This window comes from Eschscholzia californica, unplaced genomic scaffold (assembly GCF_041429995.1).
Source record: "Eschscholzia californica isolate CP2 unplaced genomic scaffold, dmEscCali1.0.p SCAF_3, whole genome shotgun sequence".
NCBI classification, from domain to species: Eukaryota; Viridiplantae; Streptophyta; class Magnoliopsida; order Ranunculales; family Papaveraceae; genus Eschscholzia; species Eschscholzia californica.
The window spans coordinates 60967416-60985472 of NW_028238420.1; the positions used below are offsets into that span (position 1 = coordinate 60967416).

Genomic DNA, 18057 nt, shown 5'->3' on the forward strand with positions numbered 1-18057 from the left:
CGACAAGATATATCATAATTAAATAAATTTCTAATTAGTCAATAAATTTCAAAAAACTAAAAAGATAATTTCTTTTTTCTAATTAGGAAGAATTTTTCTTTGGGTTATTTCCCTAATGGCCCTCTACTTTGTGACCAGCTTCCCGCCTGACCCCCTACTTTACGAGAAATACCCATATGGCCCCCTATTACCGTGAACTTTAACTTTCCGTCACTCTCTCTCCTCCATCTCTTTTTCTCTCTCTGCCATATCACGCCACCTCATCTGTTAGGCCACCTCATCACCTTCTCCGCCAGAGGTCGCCGGCCGGCGACCTTCAAACTAAATTTTTTTTTTTTCTCTCTCTCTAAGAACTCCGGCGAAGGAACCCTTCGCCGGAGTTCGTCTGTTCTCACGAACTATTAGTGATATTAGAATTAATAGGAAAAACAAAAGGTTTCGCCTTCATGTTTAGAGGACGATGAAAGAAGAGCAATGGAAGGAAGCTGGGGTTTCCATGAGAAGAAATATACTACTAGGAGTACTATTTTCTAGTTTGTTGGGAAGCAGATTTAAACTAGATTCCCAATTTGATAGGAACTAGGTTTCCTCCCCGTCCTACGGACAGGGAAGATCCCTCTTGGCTAACGCCTGAGAAAATAAATAAATTAGATTACAACATTCTTGGAAAGAGAATAAAGAAGATAATGGAGAATAAATAGGGAGAGATATTAACCAACAGTTGTAAATCTGACTGAAAATGGCGAGGGAGAGAAATACGTGGGAAAGAAGTTAAATGGGAGAGAAATACGTGTGAAGTTAAATGGCGAGGGAGAGAAATACGTGGGTAGTTATGTAGAGATATCCTAACCACTTTTGGTCGTTTTATACTATTACCCTTCTATTTTGAAGGGATTTACACGAAAAGGGATTTTATAACAACCATTAGATGTGATCTTTATGAAAATCCCAATAAAAGTAGACGGTCAGACTTATCCCCTGGATAACCGACTGAGCTGTTTTAATATAATAGATTTTGATTGTCTTGTTTGTTAGACAGTTAGTATCAAATCAAATCTACTAATAATCTCTGATCGAGGAAGCTAACACATGTGGGTCCATAGCTCAGTGGTAGAGCATTTGACTGCAGATCAAGAGGTCACCGGTTCGAACCCGGTTGGGCCCTTTTTTCTATTATTTTTTGTCATTGATTTTCGTTTTTTTAGGGTATGAAAATTTTGTGGGTCGCCTAGAGCTGTTTATGAACTTATTCATCTTTCTGATGTGTCTAAACCAACGGCGCACGTTTTATTTAACCCATTGAAATGCACTGTTCACAAAACAAATTTTCAACTTTGGCCCATCCCACTTTCACTTTTGGTCTATTGGTTTATAGTAGTTGCGACTCAAATCGGAACCTAAAAACTCCAATATGTTATCCCCGTGGTGGATGTAACTTATTTTTTCTAAGCTCACCCACTATATCACTTGGGTTTTAACGGGGACGACTGTAATCATGATATGCATGTAAATATACCGGATAGACTTAGAAGAAGAAGAAGTTGCAACAGAAAAGCACATAAAACAGATGATAATACCTAAAACGTGTGAAAATGTTGAACAATAAATATGTCCAAAGACATTTCCGTTTATTATCAATTGGTAGTTTTAGGTAGGACACTCACAAACTTGTCAACAATCCTCGACTCGAGTGGTTACCAAAATGATTTCTACTTTCTAAGTCTTGGATTCCAGTCACGGGTTTATATTACCCTTCACAAAAATTACTCACAAACTTTGTAACAACTGTGATATTTGTAGTAGGGACACATACTGGCTAAATTCCCGATAGAGTATACGGACAGGTTGTTTATTAGAGTTAGCAAGTGGTACATATATATAGTTTGTAATCTAGCAAAAGTTGTAGAATTTCGTTTTTGTAGCTCCTAAACGACAAGCATTGAGGCGAAGTTTTATATCATCGTTTAAAAAACAATAGAATATAATTACTAATTAACAATAAGAATTTCTTTCTCAATTAAGACACAATAAAGGAGTAATATTATTGAAAGAAATTATCAGACATGCACCACATTGAACTAGAACTGAAAGAAACTTGATAATTTTCAACGCAAATATCACCAAGACGTTTATTCACATTATCGTCCGCTAAATATTGTGTCTATTAAATTCTAGGAAGAATTTGCAATATTGCTCAAATTTGGAACAGGCAAAAGACTTTCACTATATGTTGTAAATAACCATATATTGAGAATTTGAGTTTTGATTCCACTTATTTCAAACTTTTTCACGACATTCTTCTTCCAATTGCAAGAATAAAATGCAAAAGAATTCTTCATAACTTCAAACTTGTTCAAAGGATTTCCTTCTTTATCTTCCGATTCAACTAAATTGGTCATTAAGATTATTTGATCAAGTATTGAATATTTACAGAAGAGCCTATCTCTCCTCCAATAAAAAGGTAAGTTGATAGTCACCTCCCTCCAATTTTGGTGATTAGATGTTGTCATATTCTCCTTTTCATCATTACATATAAATAACTTTACGACATACCTACTCGTTTTAATGTGAAGAGCTAGATGTCCGTCCACTTCTAATAAATCAACATTTGCAACTTTATAATGTTCCCTAGGTTGATCAAGTATGAAATCAGGTATTACTATAGTTCTAAACTTCTCCTTTCCAACATCAAATGCAACCATATATACTGGCCGATATTCTCTACTCCAAGATTCCCCACTCTTGTTAAGTTTAAGACTGCTCCAATATATTGAACCATTCACATAAACAGAAGGATTACCCACGAAATCTGGTGGAACTTGATCGATCCTTCTCCATAGATTAAGCTCATTACTATTAATGTCTTCTTCTACTCGGTCGCCTACAATGGTCAAGACCTCACAAACATCATAACGAATGATATGGGATGGAGTTAAAGTACGAATACAAACCAATTTGTGTTCATTAGTGGCAGGATCAAATCCAAACTGATATCTTGGTCTACACCAACCGGCTTGTTCTCCCTTCAACAACAAGTTCTTAATCCATGGTGATCGTTTTTGGGTACTGATATTGTAAATTTGAACAGCCAGCTGTCTAGAGTTGATGAAGCAAATCAAACCGTTAACAGGGTTTGTAACGTTATCAATATGATCGGTATACGTATCCATTATAGTGTTAATGGACCCTCCTCCTCCTTTTCCTTCAATCAAATCAGCTGTCATAAATAACTGATTTAGACGAATACGAGTATTGAGTACTCGTTCCTTATAACTTCCTACCGGTGGTGACGGTGGCGGTGGTGGTAGTGTTAAAGCAATGATAAAGAAACTAGGGTTACGTGATTTTGATCGGGTAAGGTGTAAATCGATAAACTTTCTATCTTTTTGGATAATAGAATTCCATAGTTTAGAAACGGATTTGAAACGAATAAGTGACTTAACAGGTAATCTGGTTAGTATCTCATATATTATTAAATCTTCATCAAGAACAATACCCCAACCATTATCACAAATACTACAAGTATTACTAATAATATTATTAATAGGAGGGTTTGAAAAAGCAATACCTCCCTTGTTCTTCTTTTTGAATTCATTGTTGTTGTTGTTGTTGATGAGAGAGTTGAGATTAGATTTAATAGGAGAAGGAAAAGCTTTCTCCTTCATGTTGAGAGGGGGAGGGAGTGAAGATGATGAAGAAGAGTAATGGATGGTAGGAAAGAAGCTAGGGTTTTGTTGAGAAGAAACTGAAATGACATAGCTATGAATTCTCTCTTTTAAACTAGGGTTTCCCACCCCAGGTAGAATTTGGTTGGAATCGGTTAGGCACCTAGAATCCAACGTAGAGCATTTACTCCAGATAAAGAGGTCAACGGTTCGAACCCGGTTGGCCCCTTACCCTAATTTTTTTTTTGTCAACTATAGAAAGTTGACTTTTCACTCTTTTACCCAATTTTGCTTTTTATTGCTAATACTACTCTCTCTTTTTTTTTTATCGCCCAAGTATATAGAGAGATCATTGGTACGATAGTATTTTGATTTGCTTTAGTTATTACTCCCTTCAGATTACACGTAAATATAAAGTAAAAGATGTATAGTTATTTAGGTATGAAAATTTTGTATGTTGTCTCGAGCAGTTTATAAAAGCTTATTTGACCTTTCTAATAGGTCTATACCAACCGTGCATGTTTTTGTTCAATGGTGTAACACGTTATACTGCAATGTTACAAAACAAAATTTCAACTTTGAGCATTCTTACTTATTTTTGCTAAGCTCACCCTCTATTATCAACTGGGTTTTAGCAGGGACAAGTGTAATAGGCGGAGGTATTAGTGAGCTGACCTAGACTGCAGCAGGGTTACTCCACTAATATTTTAAAGAAAGGGGCCATAGGGTGGAAGTCCAAAAATTAAGAAAAATTCGATCCAAAATCCACCCTTAAAGATTCATATTCAAGTCTAGTTTAACTCCATCCTTTCCGATTTTGTTTTTGAATAAAAACTTGCTACTGTAGTTGATTTGAGGGTGTTTTTGAATATATGTATATTCTCTTTAACTATAAAATTTATTTTAAGCTAACTCGGAACACTTTTAGCTGATTCTTCTTTTTTGCCCACATCGAACACAATTTATATGAGATTTATTTACGTTAAAACGACATTTTTGAAAAGCTTGTTCTGTACATCAATTTTTTGTATATAAAAATTACAAAGTTTGCTTACTATAATAGATATGTTTGCATTAGAGTCCCGACAATTACAGTTGTCTAAGGTCTTCATTTGTTTAGTTTAAATGATTTCGTAATCTCATTGGAAGTTTGCCTATTTTGTTAATTTTTAGTTAATACAAGAAAAAATCCATTTTCATTTTTTTATTCTTAATATAATAGGTAAATTTTCTTGACATCCTCTTTCAACCGGTCCCTACTCCAAATCATGTCTCCGTCTCTCAGTGTAATCACGATGATGGATATAAAAATTCTTCTAGGAGCCATAAAGAGTCCCTCAAACTACATACCCACTTCCCAAAAGATCTTGACTCAATTTGTGACATGATAAGCCACTCTGGTAAAAGAACAATTCAGATCATACTCAAACTTTTGAATTCTTTTTGTTTTTTTGTGAAGGCGACTCATCATGTCCCAAATTAAATCAAAATCTTTGGTACAGGTAGCCCTCCCTTGTGGCAATAATGTTGAGGATGAAACAATAGGGGTTTTGAAGCCCTTCTCGATGAGGGCCGGTCCTAGTAGTTTGGGGGTCTAAAGCGAACTAAAATATGAGGCCCTTACACATTAATTATTAAAAAAATTAATTTTTTGTCTTAACAAATAAATTAGTACGAAAAAGATAACTAAAAAGTATTTTTCTTACCCTTTGAAATGCAAAATTTCTAAGGGTTGGGAAATATTAACAAGTGCATACCTTGTAGCTAGAAGGCAAAGATCATATAATATAATATATTCACTACTCGGAGGATGATACATTCTAGAAACTTGTTTTAACCATAAAAAAGATTAGATTAACTCTCACGAAACAAAATTGTGAAAGAGAAATAATAGATAAAAGTCGAAGCGAAAGAGAGAAGGTCATGAAGACAGAAAGAGAGCATGAGACACTAAAATTGGACACAGAAGAAAGTGAATCATACTTGTGGCTGTTAGACAGAAAGAGAACCAAAGATGAAGGGAAAGGAGAACACAGTAAAAGAGGGATTAATTGAATAAGGTTAGGTTTGGCCTTTAGGTTTTATTTGAATAAAATAAAAAAAGAAATTAGGTATAGGTTTAAGTAAGGACTAAGTAGGTTTAGGGAGTTAGGGTAGGTCAGTAGCTTTCCTTTCCCTCTCAACTTCTCAGGTGAAAACTTGTTTGGGCAACTAGGTTTGGATCACCGGTCAATCTAAAGCAATATCTTCTCATTTTACAAAAAATTCCATGTGGAGGTGCCTTTAATTAAAAGGAGTTTTGGGGCTCTTCTCCAAATGGGGCCCAATGTAGCTACTTTGGGCCTGGGGCGCCTCAACTCGATCTTGTACCAGTGGGAACCCCTCCTATTCAAATATTGGGTTTTTTGGGCTTACCCCCTCGTCGCTAATTGGTAATTGAGTTTACCCCCCTCAATAATGAGTAATTCAGCTTATACCCTTACTATTAGTGACAAAAACACAAAGGCTATGTTTGGCATACGTGAAATAAGTGCCACTACCAAGAACAATTATTCTTCAATATGATTCATATTAGGGATTCTACCTCATTTTATTGTTTGATTTGGTCAGGAATATGATTAGTAAAGATTGATTTTGTTTATATATTATTTACTTTCTGATTTTATTATCACATACCAAACATATCCTTAGTTGTTTTAACAAAAAAATTACTGTAATTCAATGGGGTAAGCTCAATTACCAAGTACTGAAGGAGGTAAACTCAATTACCAATTAATTTTGAGGGGGTAAGCTAAAAAACCCTCAAATATTCAAGGAAGATGAAGGGATAATGGACTGGGGAAAGACATGAGAAATGTAAAAACACAAAAAAATGCGAGTCAAAATGCAACCTGAGTCTCTCACATGAGGTCCCTTAGCCGAGAGTCTCTCACTTGAGGTCCCTAGCTGAGGGTCGCAAGCAACTGTTCCTCTCTCTGCTTTCGATCAAAGTTCCCTAGGCGCTACCAGTCAGTTCAAGTTCCCCACACCACCCGTTGTTAAAGTTCCCCTTTTCCCATGAACAGACTACAAATTCGGCCCAAATGCTAGTGAGTAGTCAAGTTGAGCACAAAATGAATGCAACCCTTTTCTTTACAGAAAAGAAATCTGATATGATCTCCCATGATTGGAACGATAAATTAATCTTCGTAAAGAAGAAGGAATGCTACTGGAACACTACTCTATCTTAAAGGACACCAAATAATACCCCATAGATGAAAAAGAAGCCTTAAAACCTACCACCATTTAAGTCTCAAAATAAAACCCCATACAGATATAGATACAAACTTCATAATTTACACATAATAATAATACTAATTCATACTCTCTACTAGGAAGGAGGAGCAAATTAATGACACCAAAAACCCAAGTCTGTAAACAAGCAAAAGAAGTTCAAAATAAAAAACTAAATCACCCCAATACTCATTTTGATTGATGGATAACGAATTCTTAAGTCCTGGATTTGAATGGGATAGCCCTGATGACAATTTGATGGTATAATGCAGCTAGGGCAGCTCCAATGAATGGTCCAACCCAGAAGATCCACTGCCAACCAAAACAAAATTATCAATGATTTGAACTTATTACCAAGAAAATGTATTATGCAAGATTTCTGAAGAGAGAGAGAAAGAGAAGTTACATGGTCATTCCAAGCATGATCTCTGTTGAAAATGATGGCAGCACCAAGACTTCTAGCAGGGTTAATACCAGTCCCAGTGATTGGGATGGTTGCTAAGTGAACCAAAAATACTGCAAATCCAATGGGAAGTGGAGCCAAGATCTGCAATAAAAAAACATACAAGTGCTTGGATTAGGGCTTACACAAATCGGACGCCTAATTTTCATATCTATAGATAGATAGATAGCAAAACAACAATTTCCTTGTACCTGAAAGGAGGCCGAACCTATGCACATCTCAACATATGGTATAATGGTAACTTGGGGTAGGAACTAAGAACTCTTGATCAATATCAAGATCAAAGTCGAGTACAGGATTCAGATACGGTATACTTTTTCATGGACAGATGATCGGGACAAATATGTGGGTGTACTGTGAAATTTTCTATTCTAGCATTTTTCACCCACATTATCTGTACATCTCGCACCAGTATTAAATAGCGATGTCCGCGCCATTACGTGGGTGTCCATGTTCCAATATGCTCCCTTAAGTGGTTCATCTCCACATTATCTCTACATCTTGCACCAGTATTAAATAGCGATGTCCGCGCCATTGCGTGGGTGTCCATGTTCCAATATGGTCCCTTAAGTGGTTCATCTAGGAAACTTAATTTTGGGACAATATGGCCCTCCATGGAATAATTTTACTTTTGAGCAACCAAACAAAACAATCCACCAAGTTATGCAAGGGACCCTTATCTATCTATATCAAATAAATAAGACCCCATCACTTTCTTTACCCACTCACCAAAAGAAAACCATTTCCATTGAGAAAACCAGGTTTGGTAAACTCACTTTTGAGAAACCCATTTTGAAAACTAGGAGGTATATTCCATTTCTTAAAAATTCTAAAGGCCTTTCAACTTATTGTACAGTTTCAATTCTACTGTCTACAAACTTGATGAAACAAACAGACAACTAAAATTAAATTTAACCTAATATCACTAATTGGGTCCATAGCTCAGTGGTAGAGCATTTGACTGCAGATCAAGAGGTCACCGGTTGGGCCCTAATTTTTTTTTTTTTCCCTTTTTTATGAACAATTTGTTACCCATCTTTTTTGACATATATAAATAGATAAAAGTAAATAAATAAAGTAGTGAGATTTTAGGGTTTGGGGATGATACTTACAGGGACATGGGAGTCTCTAGCATTTCTCTTGGCATCAGTAGCAGAGAAAACAGTGTAAACAAGAACAAAAGTTCCAACAATTTCAGCACCAAGTCCATCTCCTTTAGTATAACCAGGAGCAACAACATTTGCCCCACCACCCAACATTTCATATTGGCTTTTTTGGAAACCCTTAACAACACCAGCACCACATATAGCACCAAGACATTGCATCACCATGTAGAAAACTGCCCTAGTTACAGAAAGTTTTCTTGCTAATAGAAGTCCAAAAGTAACTGCTGGATTTATGTGACCACCTGTGGAAAACACCCATTAATGGAGATCAAGAACTTAATTAGTCTTAGACCCACAACAAAGGAGGAGAGATAAGAGAGAGATGTTAAACTAACCAAGTTACCTGAGATACCAGCAGTGCAGTAAACAAGGGCAAAGATCATACCACCAAAAGCCCAAGCAATACCTTGAATACCCACTGAAGAACACATATTAGGAGCTCTTTTGACACCCATGACAGTCAAAACAGTGATGTAAAGAAATAGGAAAGTAGCCATGAACTCTGCTATTCCAGCTCTCCAAAATGACCATGATTGTAGCTCACCAGCTTCAAAAAATGGAGCTGGTGGTGGTTCCTTATAATCCTTATCTGTTTGTGCTGATGTCCCTATGGGTTGTCTCTCTGAGTACTTGTTTGCACCAAGCTTAACATCTTCTTCCTTCCCTTCCATTTCCTCCTCTAAAACTCTCTCTCTCTCTCTCTAGAAAATTCTCTTTCTACAATGAATAAATGAATTTAAGAGTGAACTTGCAAGTGTCTACCATGAGTGACCTATTTATAGTGTGTGATGATGATTTAACTTATATTTAATATAATAAATTATTTTTATGGTGAAAAGTGAGGGATTGATTACAATTTGATCCCAAGTTGTAATCACTTCATAAATTTGGCCATGTATTTTAACCAAGAGAAAATTTAGCCCTGTAGCAAACAATGATGTCAATTAACTTTAACTTTTCATTTTTCTTTTAACTGCAAATGTTTCAACTTTTTCTTTTTGGATTATCTAAATATATTATAGACATATATATATATAGGTCGACTTTTTAGTTACCAGTCTCTTCCCTCTTCCCAGTTAATATCTCTCATTTACTTTGTTTGTTAAGAAACCTACACTCTCTCAATTTAAGAAAATATTGTTGTGGGTTTCGTTCCCGTTGGTTTGCATTGTGAGTTTGGGTGGGGAGAGATGAAAACATAATTTAGAGGGTCAAATTAGCAAAGTAGTTATAAATTAGGGTTAAATTGAAATTAATAAAAATTTGAAGAATTAAAAAATAAGAAAATGTAAAGATCATGGATGATAGTTCTGGAACATGGGAGTAGTTGGGTTGATGCGTTGGTCTTATCCTTTTCCTGTATTTTCATCCTCCTTTTTCTTTCTTTTTTGGATTCTCTGAATTAGTATTTATGACCGTTGGATCTTTTATCTTTTTGTGATAAGAGAAAGTTACAAAGAGAAATTGAAAGAGCTTTTTGTATTCTTGTGATTCTATGGGTAGTCACCGTCCGATCAATTTTAAATTCTCATGGTTCAAAGTTGAGGGTAAAATCGTCATTTTAAATCTGAAAATGTGAGGACAAGAAAACTTGGAGAGTTTATCGACCGTTGGGAAAGTGACAGCTTGTGAAATCATTTGAGTAGTTGTGATGAGGTCGATAAAGCCAAACGCACTACGCACATGGGGGCCAACCGGCCAACGGCTACTCTTTCATGAAAGGGTCCAGCTAAAGGCACCCCGTGGAATTGCTACCCGCCTCTGGTGTCTAATCTAGTGGTGGCCAACGGGCCGTGCCGACACGGAAACAGACCGGCACGACCCGTTTATTTGAGGACACGGAACGGCACAGAACGGTCCGTTCCGTGTCGGGCCTGGGATTTTAAAGCCCCAGACCCGTTAAACACGGCCCATTAGACACACAGGAACGACACGGAACGGATCGTACACGGCACGGCCCGTGGGCACGGAACGACACGGAACGGAAACGGCAACAACGACACGCTAGCAACGACCCAATTTAGTTATTTAAATTTTTAAAAATTACTTAGGGTGTACTAATATTCTAATGTGTTTACAAATTGTTAGATTTTCATGACAACTACTTTATATTACAAAAAGAGAAAACATTAAAAAAAGTAATACTTGAATTTACCAAAAGAGGTTTTACTTTATTTTTTTTTACTTAGATTTTTTTTTTTTTGAAACAAACTAAAACTTTTTTTCAAAAAATAAACAAATAAAGTGGTAAAGATAGTCCCACACCTAAACCACAAAATATAAAGTAAATGTGGAGAATCTTTATACAACTCTTTTCCAATAAAATAAACAAAGATATGACATAAACTCTAAAGTTTTTTTACATCACAATTTTTTACTTGAAAAAAAATGTATGGTTTCTTTTATTACTTTTTTTTGACAAGTAAAAAAAATATTTATGAATGGGTCGGAGCCAAAAGAACGCCACAGAACGGCCACGAGAACGACTACGGGAACGCCACGGAACGGCCAGAAACGCAACGGAAACGCCACGGGAACGGCTGGGCCGTTCCCCTGGGTCGTTTCTTTGCCCAGACCTCTGTGGTCTGGGCACGGAACGGAACGTCACGTCACGGCACGGCCCGTTGGCCACCACTAGTCTAATCTATTAGCGAGTATGGGCTGGGTTAGGCACTCCAATGTCCGGAACATTTTTTCGTGTCTTCCCCTTCTTATCCTTCTTATTGTTACCCGAATGCTATCGCCGAAAGAATTTTGATTATAAACCCATCCTTAGCTATCCACAACCAGGAGCTAGAGAGAGACAAAACATTATTTTGTAGCGAGAGAGTAAAATCATGAACTTTAATTCTAAATCACTTTGATCGACGATGAGGAGTTACAAAGAGAAAGAGTCTTGATTCTAAACCCTCGTTTTCTTCGCAAAATCTAATACCGTTAAAGCACCCTCAGACAGACCATCCCGATACCCAAATCAAAGTTCGGACTAACAAATATCGTCATGCAAGTAGTCTCTTGAGTGTAATCACTCCATTATTAGAAGAATTAAACCTTGGATACTTTTACATTTACTATTGTAGAAGTGTAATTCTAACAAGACATGTTACTTTCGTTCTACAAAAAAAAACAAGACATGTTACTAGCAAATATCATCCACAACATGACTACAATGCAATTTTTCCACGCATGTATGTACATATGTCGTACTTTTGTGTATATATACGTATGTATGTATGTATGTATGTATGTATGAATGTACACGTGGAAGGTCCATTTGAAAGAGAAAACAACCCGTCATTCTATCGTTGCATCCTTAAAAAAAAAAAAAAATCATTCTATCATTGCAGTAGCCAACTCATACTCATGGGATTGTCTTTGGGTCCCCATCAGATGTATTCCTAGAGTTCCCTTACCTAACAAATCCTCATTAATGAAAAACACAACAGCACATATAATGATATAACACAAACTAGACCTAATTTATTCCCACACCTCACATCAACAAAGTCCTAACCCTTTGTCTGCAATTTTCAACAAACAAAAAGAAGCCCTTGACAACAATTGCCACCATTGATGTCATATGAGACTTGTATTATTCTTCCATGCAACATCATAAAAACCGCCTAGCCACTAAGTTTTTGGCACGTGCCCATCTACAAATAACCAACCACACAATGTTCTATAAATGCACTAACGACATATAGAATGATGGGTAGAGAAAATTCATCACTCGAATATGCCAATTTGAATGATGACGTCATAATTATCATCAGTATAGTTTATTTTGTTTAACAATTACCTTGGGTATTACTATATCAATGGAAAAAATGATGTATTATCTCTTAAAATTGGCCTATAGGCTTTCTTAAATTTTGTGAAGGAGTTTTTTCTCCATTGTTCCTGAAATCATTTTTTTTTTTTTTTTTTGTTGAAACTGAAATCATTTTTTTTTTTTTTTGTTGAAACTGAAATCATTTGTCCTTGGAAAAAAAAAACTCCATTGTGTTTAGCCACGTTTTATTAAAAACTAAAACACTTAGATAAAATTTAAATTAATGTGATTTTCTCAAATTCAATGAGGTAGCTACTATAAGTTCACATCTATATGGAATACTTGATTTAACTACTAGATTTGGTGGTGTATCTCCTTTGTCAACCCGGACCCTTAGCCTAATCAGGTACATTCACATTGATCACTATAAATTTACATCTTTCGATACTAGTAATATATAGCCTTCATATACAATGTGTATATATATTTTGTATGTTTATCTTCTATTTCTTTTTCTTCGGACCGTGAATCCTACCGAAGTACCTAAGAAGGAAAACCCCTCTAATAGATTGAAGATAAAATCACATATCAAGTAGAAAAGAAGGGAGAACCTTTTACTCTTTTTCAAATTATGTCAGTGCAGTAAGCAGAGAAGATAAGTCAAGCTTAGTTAGGTATTAGTCCATTTTAATGAAGAAATTAGTTCTCAACTATACTCATTTGGGGCGTACCGTGCACTTCTATCTTTTCTTTTTGGTGGTAGCTTTTTTTTCCTTCTCTATTTTGCGTCTTTCTAGTGGTACAAGTAAGCTTTCGAATCTTATTATGTCTATTTCTTTCGATATCATGTTGAAAATTAGTCACGGAGAATTTGTGGGAATAGTCGGTCAAGATATTAGTGGATATTTCAAAGTCCACGCATGCCAGGAACATTCAATGGCAGACTTTTCAAAGTCTGCGATATATGTGTATTGATTTGCAAGCATTTTAGAATCTGCGAATTCCCAGAGCATTCAAAAATGCAATCACAAACATTTTAAAATCCACAAATATATGGGGTATTTGTACGTGTGTAGGCTTTAGTAAATTTTGACTTATATGAACATCTCGGTGGATTATTGTGTAAAGTAAAGAAAAAAATGACGAAATGGCCCTTGAAAAACAAAGTATTTACGGTTCATGCCATCGAAAATTACAAAATTGCCATCGAAATTTTTCGGGAAACGATTTTTTTCTGAAAAAGAATCTGACAACCCGTCCATCAGAATCAGTACTGTTCAGAAATTTACGGAACTGCCACTGAAAAATTCCCGGGAAACGAATTTTTTTCGGGAAATTTTTTTATTTACTGGAAATTTTTTTCTGAACTAGACACTTTTGCTGGGCGAAAATTTGGTCGCCAGCCGGAAATTTGGAGGAGAGAAGATGAGGTGGCAGAGAGAGGTGGTGAGATGGAGGAGAAAGAGTGATGACTAGTTAACGGTGTTATAACGGTTACTGAAAAAGAGGGTCATCTGGGTACTTTTGATAAAGTAGGGGGCTAGGCAGGAAGCTGGTCATAAAATTGGGGGCTATTTAGGAAATAACCCATTTAATTAATAATAAATATTAAAAATGATAAGATAATTTAATATTATGACAACATTTATTATTATTATTATTTATTACTAGGGTATATCCCGTGCCCTAGGGCACGGAGCCACGGACACTTGAGAGAGAGATTTTAATTAGTTATTTTATTGAGAGAGAGAGAGAGAGGTTTTTATTAGTTATTATTTTTTTTGTTTATTTTCTCTTAAATTAGTTATTATTTTATTGAGAGAGAGAGATAGATTTTAAATTTATTTTATTTCTAAGAAGGAAAGGATTATTGTTTTTTAAATAGGTAACTTTATTTCTACGAAGGACTATACTTTAAATTTTGAGAAGGGCTTGTAGACAATATCTTTTATTAAAAAAGAATGTTTGTCTCAGTCATCGTTTTCCCTTCTGTTTTATTATATAGATTTTATTTCATTGTTATTTTCTAGATATCCTAATTTTTTTTCTTTTTCCTTAAATTAGTTATTATTTTATTGAGAGACAGAAAGATTTTAATTTCTATTTTTAACCCTTGAAATTTTTTTTGTTTCTTTTTTTTATTTTATTTCTAAGAAAGTACACAATTATTGTTTTTTAAATAGGTAACTTTATTTCTACGAAGGACTATATTCTAAACAATATCCTTAATTAAAAAAGGGTGTTTGTCCCCGTCATCGTTTTCCCTTATGTTTTATTATATAGATGATTATTATCATGCGAAATAATATATTTTATTGATTTCGAAAGTAACTTGATATTTCAAATATATCTTGATATTTCAAACATATGTGATGCACAGACTGACCTAACCCGCCTCGTGTGTATGGACGGAATTCAGTGAGTCCAAATTACACCATTACTATACAATAATATGTATTTTTATGTTGTTTTTTTTGTTGAAAGATTTTTATGTTGCTAACTATTGACATGTTATTAATATTATAGTAATAGTAATATGTGCATATATAGTAATAAAAATCACATTGGTTAGTAGTGTATTTCAATCGACCCACCTTACACTTTATTGACATGAAACCACGAGAGTCTATGAAATTTCATACAATGTCAATAATAATTGGTAACAAGATTGTCAATGAGAATTGTTGAAAGTCTACAACGTCATTGAAATGTCAGTGAAAGTCCATAAAAATCTATGAACCCACCATGATGAATGAAAATATATATATGAAATGTCCACAAATATGGGGTTGACAAATGTAGGTACATGGACATCTAGATCAGATTAAATGTTCTTTTGCTTTGGAAAAAAAAAGTTCATTTATCATGTAGCACCACCACAGCATAATTCTTATGCCTCTCCAAATTCTTCATATCCTTCGTCTACCACTCTACCTCTTATTGTTTTTCTTGTTTTCTATGCCTTGTAACTAACTTGATGTAGGTTTCAACACAAAAAACAATAAGTATCTATTTGTAAGTAAGTAGTTCTTTAGATTGTTATCTCATTTCAAATTTCCCTGAAAACTCATACGCGGATCACAGACTAACTTTGGTCTCCCATAGTCTTTAAACTCAAAATATTTGGCATATCAAACGAGTAAAGTTAGGATCTAATAAACAAATATATGAGTTGAAATATTTCATTATTCTTGTTTTCTCTGTCCGATTTGAGTTTTCCACTTTTTCTAGTTTACCCATTAAAAATGAGTTTTTGTTCTATGTCGAAATAATAGCTTGACTATATTTCGAGTGTCACCTATCTGTTTCGTCAAAAAATAGATAAATATAATTTTTATTTGTATTTAGACCAGAATAAACCCTACTCTAATTATTAGAGAGATTGACAAAGTTGCTACCTAACAATAAACGTTCATTCAGACATATCCAAGATAGACATAAAGTGGATTAAGTCGATGCGATAATAGATTATCTTTCTTGAGACATTTTACACCTACCAATAGTTGTGTGTATGTCTCACATGATTGAACGACTTCCTTTAAGGGCTATGATGGTATTTCACAATTCCGAAAAGCGCGCAAACCTTCGTAAGCAATACGAACTCTTCGACTTCGTTTGACTTAACCGTATTGACTCCAGACTTGATTTATAGATACCCCCGACATCTGACTTGGTTTCAAGAATACTTTTCACTTTGCTTTTGTCTTATAAGTACAATTAGATGCTGCAGACTCCAAGTTCTAGGTTCGATAGGATGCTTTTGATTCCCTCTCTTGTCTCTCTCGAGAGAAAGCTTCTTCTCGAAGTGCCTTTGATGAACGAAAAGAGTTTCAACTAAAGCTTTATGCTAGAAGAAAGTTCTGCTGACACTAGAGAGGTTCTCCTATCATCTGCAGAGAAAAGAAAGTGATAAGTAGTGGAGAGGAGAGCGAGCGAGTGGAAGAGGTGTGAAGAAGAGGGTGGAGAGATACGAGATAAACTAGATAGAGATGGTGGTTGAAGCGTAGAAGATGAAGGTAAGGGGGTGCTAAAGATTAGGGTTATTTACCAAATAACCCCCAACTTTGTGACCAACTTCCTGCCTAGCCCCCTACTTTACCAATAATTCTCATATGACCCCCTTTTTCAGTTACCGTTAACTTTCCGTTAACCAGTCATCATTTATCTCTCCTCCATCTCATCGCCTCTCTCTGCCACCTCATCGTCTTCTCCGGCAAGGTCGCCAACCGGTTCCATCTCATCGCCTCTCTCTGCCACTTCATCGTCTTCTTCGGCAAGGTCGCCGACCGGTCAATTTTCCGGTCGGCGACCTTGCCGGAGAAGACGAAATTGACCGGTCGGCGACCTTGCCGGAGAAGACGATGAGGTGGCAGAGAGAGGCAATGAGATGGAGGAGAGATAAATGATGACAGGTTAACAGAAAGTTAACGGTAACTGAAAAAGGAGGCCATATGGGAATTATTGGTAAAGTAGGGGACTAGGCAGGAAGCTGGTCACAAAGTTGGGGGCCATTTGGGAAATAACCCTAAAGATTAAGGAGCTCAAAATGAAGGGTCATGTGATTATAATTGTCCTAAAAAAAATCTTAGAGATTGCCTATAATCTCCTTAGAGCATCTCCAAACGTCCAACCTCTATATTGACTTAATCTCTATATTTTCACTCCTTAAATAGAGATTCACTCCAAACGCAAAACACTATTCAAGTCTCTATATTGGCATCTTTGTTATTTTATTAGTTTTAAATTTATAACTTATTATTTTTATTACTTATAACTTCTAAAATTTGATAAATTAAATATAATTAATATAGATTATATATAAAAACATTATATAATATTAGAGATATTACAATTCGTACGTTACTACAAATCTTAGAGATGTTACAATGCGTACATTACTACAAATTACGAAAATATAAACTAATATAGTTACGTAATAACTACTCCCGTAAAATTATTTAGTACTCCGGTGATATAATAACTGCGTGCATTATAATGAATAACATGATCGTAGAAGATGAACGTGAAAAGGATTTTGACCATATTTATGAAACACTTGGTCCGGATGAAGATATTCAAGAAGAAGACACTGAAAATTTTCAACAATTCCTATCTCGACATAAAAAAATTAAAGATGAAGAGGGTCATTACGCGTTAGGAAATGCTTTTGTTGAGCATTTATGGGCAAGACGAGGTGATACTTCGTCTTAGAAAAATGATTAAATTCTACGAAACAATATGATCCTATTTATTATCTAATTTTGTGTTTTGTTAGGCATTTTGTGTTTATTAATAAAATTTTAATTATAGCTATTTATAATTATATAATTAATTAAATAGTATTATTAGTTTACTAGAATACAAAAATAATAGGACACAAGTGTCAATTTATAAAAGATATTAAGGACTCAAGTTTATGACAACCAAGGACCAAAAATCTAATATGTCAAATCGCTCTATAATATAAAGAAGTGAATAGTGAGCCTTCACATGTGAAGGCTCACTATTCACCATTCTCTACATTATAGAGAAGTAGAGGAGCCTTTGGAGTTCCAAAATCTATATTTATGAAGAAATAGAGCACGTTTGGAGACGCTCTTAAAACAACTGTGCCCATAGGCCATAGTGAAACTTTCTTTGCCCATAGGTTAGGTTATACTATGGGTCGACCCGTGGGTTAAATTTCTTTTTTTTCCTATGAACACTCACACTCGCGCA

General features: G+C 35.2%; 2 protein-coding genes and 1 non-coding gene across 3 annotated transcripts; 1 reads left to right on the forward strand and 2 right to left on the reverse strand.

Moving 5' to 3' along the window:
• Nucleotides 1-1093: 1093 nt before the first annotated feature.
• Nucleotides 1094-1165, forward strand: TRNAC-GCA (transfer RNA cysteine (anticodon GCA)). Its single transcript has one exon. It is a non-coding gene; the product is annotated as a tRNA-Cys (tRNA).
• A 1006-nt stretch (nt 1166-2171) lies between these two features.
• LOC147552783 (F-box protein At4g19940-like) lies at nt 2172-4240 on the reverse strand. The gene has a single exon (XM_086668655.1). The coding sequence runs from the start codon at nt 3663-3665 to the stop codon at nt 2172-2174; it is 1494 nt and encodes a 497-aa protein (XP_086524781.1). The 5' UTR covers nt 3666-4240.
• Nucleotides 4241-6920: 2680 nt separating this feature from the next.
• On the reverse strand, nt 6921-9731 carry LOC147552784 (aquaporin PIP1-3-like). Its single transcript, XM_086666331.1, has 4 exons — nt 8911-9731; nt 8514-8809; nt 7345-7485; nt 6921-7250 (listed from the first exon to the last, which is right to left on the reverse strand). The coding sequence occupies exons 1-4, from the start codon at nt 9236-9238 to the stop codon at nt 7155-7157; spliced, it is 861 nt and encodes a 286-aa protein (XP_086522457.1). The 5' UTR covers nt 9239-9731; the 3' UTR covers nt 6921-7154.
• Between the last annotated feature and the right edge of the window lie 8326 nt (nt 9732-18057).